At 36.5% G+C, this 9,615-nt stretch overlaps 1 protein-coding gene across 1 annotated transcript in view; it reads left to right on the forward strand.

Annotated features, from left to right (window-relative positions):
• Positions 1–7,809, forward strand: part of LOC128093304 (unconventional myosin-VIIa-like) — a 30,912-nt gene extending 23,103 nt beyond the window's left edge. The window contains exons 2-3 of the mRNA XM_052709620.1: positions 485–600; positions 7,651–7,809. Coding sequence (XP_052565580.1) covers positions 485–600; positions 7,651–7,722 — 188 coding nt within the window. The 3' untranslated portion in view covers positions 7,723–7,809. The remainder of the gene's footprint in view (positions 1–484; positions 601–7,650) is intronic.
• The last annotated feature ends 1,806 nt before the right edge of the window (positions 7,810–9,615 follow it).

The raw sequence follows: 9,615 nt of genomic DNA on the forward strand, positions 1-9,615 counted from the left end.
TGTGTCTCTGTAAAACAAACAATGTACAATGAGATGCCCCCTAGGTGATGGTGGTGAGTTGATGACTAACCAGGGAGTCATTTGGCTCGGCTGTTGACAAGTCTCACGGAATGAGACTTTTTTCATCTGATAGAAAAGGGGTTTGACATGGAAATCTTTAATAAACTTTTACTTTTATGTTAGATTTATTGACTGTTTGACAGATTGACATTTCTAGTGTTTTTTTAAAACATTTATAAGCTATGGGATTTCCTATGTTTATAAGACCTAGATTTATACTTACATGATACCTCTGGAATCACCAACTAATGTTGCACTAAAATGTACTTACCCGATTCACTCAGTTATCATCGGACGCTGTACCTCTAAGCAATACGTACATGTTGAAGTCCGTATTAGAAGTGATCATTCTTAATTATTGCTATGTTAAACGCATCTTGAACATAAATCTAACCTTCCCCTTTCTCTCTCCCTCTCGTTCCAGGCCGCGTCGGCTCGACCCCGGACAAGGGCGTCCCGGACATGACCTGCATCTCGGACATTGACGAGAACGGGATCAACCACAACCTGAAAGTGCGCTACGAGCGGGACCAGATTTATGTATCCTTTTCAACAATGCTGCAACAAAGCGAAACAGCAAAAAATGGGGGTTTCAAAACAACTGACAGAAAAAAGAGACGTTCTCAGAAACGTCGGAAGTAGTCGGCAGAACAAATTTGTCATTTTTGTTCGAGCGAACGGTCCATCAAAGGGTTTTTCGAGAGTTTTTATTTTTTTACGAGACAGCTGAGAATTGGTTGATGAATGGAGGCAGATTTTCGGCTGGGTTTAGGGGGGCGCTATTTCCATCATCTTCATCGTTCATTCTGAACTGCGCGTTTTTGTGTTATTAGAAGGGAAAGGGAAAAAATATCTACACGCTAAACGATGAATGGTAATGGGATTACATGGGCTATATTTCACAAACTTTGAGGCGAGGTAGATAAAGGTACATTATATGGTCTTTTCCGTGCAACTTTATAAATTTCGTTCCGCGTTCTGGCTAAACGGTGGGTTTGAGCCTTCGTCTAGCGGAACGTGTAGAATTAAAGCTGTGGTGGGAATCAAAAAGGGGAAAAAAGTAACTTAGCAGTTTGATTTGAAGTGAGAGATTTATTAGTTCAGTGTTCACAAGAATGTTGATTTCTTGAGAAAGTATTATGCTTTTGAATAGAATTTAGCTATCTTCGTGAATGTAGAACGGACTACTGAAGCACAATAAAAGTTTTGCCATGAATACTCATTAGAAACAGAACATTTAAGATAATTGTCCGTCGTCGTCTTCGTTGGTTGGCCTTTTTACCCAAAGTGTGTCACAGAAGAACAGAAAATCCACTGTATAATGAGGACGAAACTGCTCCGCCGTCCAAATGAACAAGTGAGAGTGGTTTTATGAACTGGTGAGGAACAAAAAAGCCCGTAAATAAACGGGTTGCCCACGCGTGTTTATTTCAATTTCATAACAGCCATATGTGGGACTGCTGGCTTTGGTTGGCTGGCGCTGTACTGCGCTAAATGGTGGCCAAGAGTGGTGTGAATTATGTCCCACATAAATGCACTGTTGTTTCCGTGACAAATTTGGAACACACGGCGCGCGGAGAGCATGTACGTCAGTTGGGGTCATGCTGGTGAGCAAGGGGTCATTGGCTGGAAAGGGTTAGGCGTTAGCTTGTCAAATTTTGATTGAAACGAGTTGCTGCAGCAAATTTAATTAAATGAGTCGAAAACACAACACAAGTGCATCAGAACAATAGGATTCTGTAAAGTTTTATGTGGTATGTCCACGTATCTTTCCTGCCCTGTAGATTATGTGAAATGTGATCCGTCCACAGAATATTCTCTACTGTTAATGCAACGCAGTAGGCCTGGCCACATTAGTGAGTGTGATACACTTATACGCACGTAATAGAGATAAAGTTCTATTTAATATTTGCAATACAATTCAGATAGCCTACTTTTAGGTTTAATTTTTTGGGTCCACTCAAACCAAGGGATACCGTCCAAATCAACCTCGAATTGCTCTGCATCGTGCGGAGTGAGAAACTCAACAAATTTGTTGGACGACACCAGTTCGTCTCCAAAGATGCCAATGAATTCCCTTGTGTTCGCGGGCGCGATTCTTCAAAATTGTGTGAACATTCGCCGTTGTCCCCAGCGTGATCTCGCAATTGGCTGTGAGGAGAATTTGATGGAGGTGATGACGACTATGAACTGTTGAACCTAGATTAAGCTGGTGCTTGATTGATTGATGGCGAATGATGATAACTGAAAATTTAGGACACGTGATCTAGATATTAAACGACAATTCTCGCTTACTTTTTCAAAAGGTTCTATGAAAAAGGAAACCCATGGCGCATTGATTGTTTAAAAAAAAATAATCTAGAATTTCGATTCATCACAACGCATCAGAAGATAACAAAAAAAAAAATCATGCCGACAAAAGCCAAAAACCGCCTTGAAAATGCCGCACACCTATCAATAATTTATTTCTTAACTCAATAAAAGAATCCACACCAGAGGTGTTAATTGAAAAATGAGCTCACATGTGTTGTGAGTGTGTGTGCGCTCCCAATTGGATAATTTTCACTCATTGACTAATCAAACGTGGATGAAGACGATCACCTGTTAGGAAGCTCTGAGCGCAACACACACACACCAGGTGTGGGGAGAAAATGACGATAAACTCTTCCACTCATGTGTGGTGGGATTAATGATGAGAAATTTTGAAAAATTATCGCTTCTCGAATTATCGTCTGTGGGAGGAGGTAAGCAAATGTACGATAATTGTCAGTGGGGTTTAACTTAAACTCTGAGCAATTTGTGTGGATTTTAATTGTAAATTTTGCATAGTTTAAAATGCAATTTAGGTTAGAATCGGTTAAAAACCCGTGTTCCAAACAACTTTACTTCTCTTGTTTATTCTAGATTTTTTGTCATTTAAAAAAAATTAGTTGCATATATCATATGAGCAATTCTCTGAGATTTCGGTCATTCGATTTTTTTTTGTATTTTTTAATCCGGCTGAAACTTTTTTGGTGCCTTTGGTATGCCCAAAGAAGCCATTTTGCATCATTAGTTTGTCCATATAATTTTCCATACAAATTTGGCAGCTGTCCATACAAAAATGATATGTGAAAATTCAAAAATCTGTATCTTTTGAAGGAATTTTTTGATCGATTTGGTGTCTTCGGCAAAGTTGTAGGTATGGATATGGACTACACTGAAAAAAAATGATACACGGTAAAAAAAAATCTGGTGATTTTTTATTTAACTTTTTATCACTAAAACTTGATTTGCAAAAAAACACTATTTTTATTTTTTTTAATTTTTTGATATGTTTTAGAGGACATAAAATGCCAACTTTTCAGAAATTTCCAGAATGGGCAAAAAAACTTTGACCGAGTTATGATTTTTTGAATCAATACAAATTTTTTCAAAAAATCGAAATATTGTTCGCAAAAAATTTTCAACTTCATTTTTCGATGTAAAAACGAATTTGCAATCAAAAAGTACTTTAGTGAATTTTTGATAAAGTGCACCGTTTTCAAGTTATAACCATTTTTATGTAACTATTTTGAAAATAGTCTCAGTTTTTCATTTTTTAAAATTAGTGCCCATGTTTGCCCACCTTTGAAAAAAATATTTTTGAAAAGCTGAGAAAATTCTCTATATTTTGCTTTATAGAACTTTGTTGATACGACCCTTAGTTGCTGAGATATTGCCATGCAAAGGCTGAATAACAGGAAAATTGATGTTTTCTAAGTCTCACCCAAACAACCCGCCATTTTCTAATGTCGATATCTCAGCAACTATAAATCCGATTTACAATGTTAAAACATGAAACATTAGTAAAATTTTTCGATCTTTTCGAAAAAAATATTTTCAAAAATTTTAAATCAAGACTAACATTTCAAATGGGCGTAATATTGAATGTTTGGCCCGTTTGAAATGTTAGTCTTGATTTTAAATTTTTTAATATATTTTTTTCGAAAAGATCGGAAAATTTCACGAATGTTTCATGTTTTAACATTGTAAATCGGATTTATAGTTGCTGAGATATCGACATTAGAAAATGGCGGGTTGTTTGGGTGAGACTTAGAAAACATCAATTTTCCTGTTTTTTAGCCTTTGCATGGCAATATCTCAGCAACTAAGGGTCGTATCAACAAAGTTCTATAAAGCAAAATATAGAGAATATTCTGAGCTTTTCAAAAATATTTTTTTCAAGGGTGGGCAAACATGGGCACTAATTTTAAAAAATGAAAAACTGAGACTATTTTCAAAATAGTTACATAAAAATGGTTATAACTTGAAAACGGTGCACTTTATTAAAAATTCACTAAAGTACTTTTTGATTGCAAATTCAATTTTACATCGAAAAATGAAGTTGAAAAATTTTTGCGACCTATTATTCGATTTTTTGAAAAAAATCTGTATTGATTCAAAAAATTTCTGAAAAGTTGGCATTTTATGTCCTCTAAAACATATCAAAAAATTAAAAAAATTAAAAATAGTGTTTTTTTGCAAATCAAGTTTTAGTGATAAAAAGTGAAATTAAAAATCACCAAATTTTTTTTTACCGTGTATCATTTTTTTTCAGTGTAGTCCATATCCATACCTACAACTTTGCCGAAGACACCAAATCGATCAAAAAATTCCTTCAAAAGATACAGATTTTTGAATTTTCACATATCATTTTTGTATGGACAGCTGCCAAATTTGTATGGAAAATTATATGGACAAACTAATGATGCAAAATGGCTTCTTTGGGCATACCAAAGGCACCAAAAAAGTTTCAGCCGGATTAAAAAATACAAAAAATAAAATTAAAGAAAAAAGAACGATTCCGTAGAGAACTGCTCATATGGGTCATTTCGCGCCAACTGGCACACCACTCGAAATGCACTTTCTTTGATCAAGCTAAAATTTTGTGGAGCTATTGAGACTATCAAAACATGTAAGAATCCCGATTTTTAACCAAATTGGACCACTCCTTCTTTTTTAGCATCGCCCAAAAGTTTTGCGATTTTTGTAATTTTTTCAAAAAACCTCTTTTTCTCAATGGCCCATATCTTGAAAACAAAAACAAAAAAAAAAAAAAATAGAGCAAAACTAGACAGCAATTAAAAAATATTTGTTAAGTTGTTGTATTAATTAATAAAAAGAAGATAATATTCAACCAACCAAATTTTCAACCTTCTAAAATTAAAACTTTTTTTTCTGTGTGTAACCATTAAAATTTCATCCAATTTGGTCGATCCAGTTACGAGTAGGGTAGGGTAATCATCAATGAGACACTTTTGGTTTTCAACTTTCATCGTTTTTTTTTTATTTTTTTCATCGGCATGTTTTAATATGCTTTTTGTTGCATTTTCTTTCTTTTAATGTGTTCTAACATTGACCAAAATATGAGATCGATCCGACCTCTATAGCCAGAGTTATTCAACTGTCTCATTGTAGACGCACTTGGCAGGAACAATGAGACAGGTGGGGAACAATGAGACACTCTTCGAAAATCAATACTTTTCTAGTAAAACATCATGTTTTTGTAGTGTTCCATTGCAGGTGACTTGCCTTGAGCATTTTAGAGCAATTTTGCCAACATGAAACTTTAATTAACAAAAGTTATACTAAAAAGTAATAAGTTTTGTAAAATCCATATATTTATACCAAATAACTTTATATTTTTTGTTAAATGAAGTTAAAACTCCAAAAATATGCCAAAAATCACTTTCAATTCATGTTCTGAAAGATTTCCATAGATTTTGAAAAGTTTAATGAAGAAAAATCGAAGTGTCTCATTGTTACCCATGGGCTAAAATGAGTGGGGAACAATGAGAAAGCCCTGGATTTTGGGTATATTCTAAATTTTGGCCAAACCTAATGAAAGGACATTGTAGCCCAACTCAATCCCTATAGAACGTCGAAAGAAATTTGAAGAAATATTAGTTTTGGTTTAAATGCCAGCCTACGAGCGAAAATTTAATGTTTAGTCATAATTTACTTTTACACCCTAGAATCAAACATTTATGAATAACTTTTCAAGGGAGCGTCCATAACCAAAGCCACAATTATGGCAGGCGTGTATCCAGTAGACACACTTTTCCCCCAAATATGAGCCTGATTGCTTGAAACTTCGACTTGGGAGAGCCATTTTATCATTGTTCCCCGTGTTTCATTGTTGACAACACTACCCTACAACATTTTTTGTTCGTTGGTTTATGAAGGAATATTCCAAAATCCATAACTTCAACAAACAGCTGGACATTCCCCAATCAACGCGCGTGTTCCCCATAACTCAACGACTGAGAGAAACCCCCATTAGAAAGAGTTGAGTTTTTCCACATAACTCTATCGGCTCGGGAGATGGCATTGGTATGGTTTTAGCCGTTTTGATCGTTTATGCTTATATGGCGTGACATAAATGCAGCATAAATTGTATAGTGTTGGTGGTTATAATAGCCCCAATGCTGATGGAAATATCAGCAGCCGCGGGTTTCGACGTCCAAGACGTGTAGCGCCGGACGAATGCACCGATTAGAAGCTTCTTAACGGGAATCGTTTACGAATGCCGTCGTTTTCTTCTTTCTCCTTTTCTCGTTTTTATTTTCTGATGTTTGTTATGAGTGAATGATGCGAAGTATGACGAATGACGATGTGTTGGATTTGATATTTATATATCTGTCTTTATGACAGGGAAGGTGAAAAGCGTACCATTTAGACACGCTGTATAATTACAGCGTTGACGACGATGGTGATGATGAGTCATATTTGAGAGAATTTTATCTTCTGTATCAAAGCTTCCAGCGATCGCTGTAGCGCTTCACTGTGGGCTCACAATGAGATAGACTTATAATATTTCTTTGAGAAATCAATTTTGTCCACCATCCATTATAAATTCAAACATGTTAAAAATGATATAACTCTAGAGTTTGTCAGTTGAATCAATTTAATTATCTGGTAATATTAAAACAACTGATTTCGCAGAGAACCCTCCCAAGTTTATTGTGTGGACTCTTGGAATTCCTGCAGGTATTTTTGTGCACGTTCTGCGGTTTCAACCCACGGATGCTTCGGAGGCTGCTGGTAGGTCCTACACAAAACATTCCATAGAATAAAGAACGGAATTCCTGGTCTTTCCGGTTTTCTTTGCAAGGCGCCTTTTTGTGAACCAGGAATTTAATGTAATTTGCACGTGGTTTGCGTCAAGTAAGACATTTTCGAGACTCGTATTTCTTTAACTATTCCTTAGCTATAACTATTCTCATTTAGTGACAGTTACGAATTGAAGTTGTCCAAGCTTGATTCTAGCTTGAGTTCAAGTTCCAAATCGCTAGCAGATGCAGCGTTTCGATTGACAAATTTACGTTTCCAGCTCGGGAATGCTACAGCAAGACTAATGAGCGTTTCTTCGCAGCTGTTTGTTATGATTCTATTCCTGCTGATCGTCAGAAATTCCAGAATTGAACCGCGCGCCATAATCCCTTTGCCATCGCGAGGCTTATGTATTTATACGGTGCCGTCTGTGTCTCTTCTTGAATTGGATAGTTTATTTTAGGGATTTTCGAGCTCTTCAATTTTTCCTTAACTCGAGATATTTTCACACATTAGACCTACACAGGATCGATTCTGGTTGCCGTCAATCCGTACAAGGAAATCGAGTGCTACACACAGGTAAGATAACATTTTGTTGAACATTTTTAGCTCGCCCAAATAAAACATTACAAACTCTTTGAAAATGTTCCAAAATCACTCGAAAAAAAAAAAAAAAAACGAAGTTGACTTTATAGCTGTCGGCCACCATTGCTAGTACCAACCTAGGTCGTGCGAGCTGTCAGTTATGGTCAAGGTACATAGAAAATTATGGTATGCCAGATATTAAATGATATCATGTAAATGTTATCATACTTTTTTTTTCAATGTTTTATAAAAGGGCAGAATTTATTCCGAGATTTATTCACTATGAACTTATTTATGATCATATTTAAATGCTTTCACACAGTCGTTCTTTTGCTCCCCACTGAATGAATTTCGCAAAATTAAAACCACGTTTAACGCAGATCGCGGCCATCAAGAATCTGAAACAAATCCAGATTTGATTCACAAATTACAAAAGACTAAACATAATTAAAATAACTCACACAATAACGATTTGTTCAAACAATTTCTTTGCTCGGTTTAGAATTGTCAAACGAAATAGTTCAAAGCTAACTAGAACCCAGTACACACACGAAGCATGACATAAACAAATCTGACAACTTCCAATTTATAACAATAACAATTCATTAATAGCCTTTTATAAAAGGCTTTAAAAGCTAATAAAATTAAAAAAAAAAACCTTGAAAAAATAAATTTGGTTTGAAAATCTGCCATACCATGAGTGTTTAAAGCCTTGAAACGCTGGTGCAATTTTGACAGTTTGAGCTGGTGTGAAAACGGTGACAGAGCTCGCACCACACAGGTACCAACCACTAGTGTCTTCCTTTTTATCTACAAGGACTTCGCCGCCCTGGGCTCCTAAGTGTATGAAAGTATGGCACTGAGCGACGGCGCCGAATACCCATATTTACACATAGAATTTTAGAGCGCCCGCCGCGGGATTCGAACCGGCGACCTCTGGATTGTGAGTCCAGTGCGCGGTCCGATTGATCCACACGGGCGGGACCGATCCACTCTTTGGTCGTTAAAAAAATCGCGGTTTTCCCCTCTTGAACCCGTTCTTTTGTTGGTTTTCCACCGCGGGGTGATTTATTCTCGATGCCACCATAAATTTGTACCATCGGCCAACAAAGCCAAAACGTTGTGGTAGTGCCTAGTTCACGTAAGTCAATTTTCCGTCATATTGATTGGAAGTCGCCATTTTGGAAATTGAGTGTCACGTTGCCATTTGTTATACATTTTTTTCGGTCAGATAGGGTTTGCCACTCGTAAATGCCTACTTAGTTCAAGAGTATTTTTCCCAAAAATTCTACCTGCGGCAACAGAGCAGAATCACGACAAACTATAGAGGGGAGTCATCGTCGCCGCAGTTGTAATATGTCTCCCCGGATTACGTCCCTGCATGCAGTAAAATTTCTCTGCTTTACGGTGTACATGGAGGTTGGTTTGGTGTTACATATTTTGAACTCTGTTAGGTCACTCGACTTCTTGGGTTGAAATTTTAGTGTTGTGCATTTTTATATACAAAATAAGTTTATAATATTTTTGATAAATACTAGAAATGGGCTTGCTTTTAAAGTATTGTTGAACAAACAGGAATTTAAAAAAATCAGAAAATAGGTTTGCAAACTGGCAACACTGTCTTCTTTCAGCGAAACAACATTGAAAAATACAAAACTGCCCTTTAACCTTTCGCGTTGTTTCATATTACATACATAAACATTTACCCGCACATATGACTTTTGTGTGTTCTGCACTTTTTCGCTGGATTATGCAATTTCCATACGCGCGCTGTATCGGACTGGTTTCGACAGTTCACACAAAACCGTGGGATTATTCTCGCGATGCTCCGCGATGATGGATGGTGCGTTCTCTTTGCGCGAGATTGTCCTCACACTGCACTTATGCTGTTAAGCC

The sequence above is a fragment of the Culex pipiens genome, chromosome 1 (genome assembly GCF_016801865.2).
Source record: "Culex pipiens pallens isolate TS chromosome 1, TS_CPP_V2, whole genome shotgun sequence".
Taxonomy (NCBI): domain Eukaryota; kingdom Metazoa; phylum Arthropoda; class Insecta; order Diptera; family Culicidae; genus Culex; species Culex pipiens.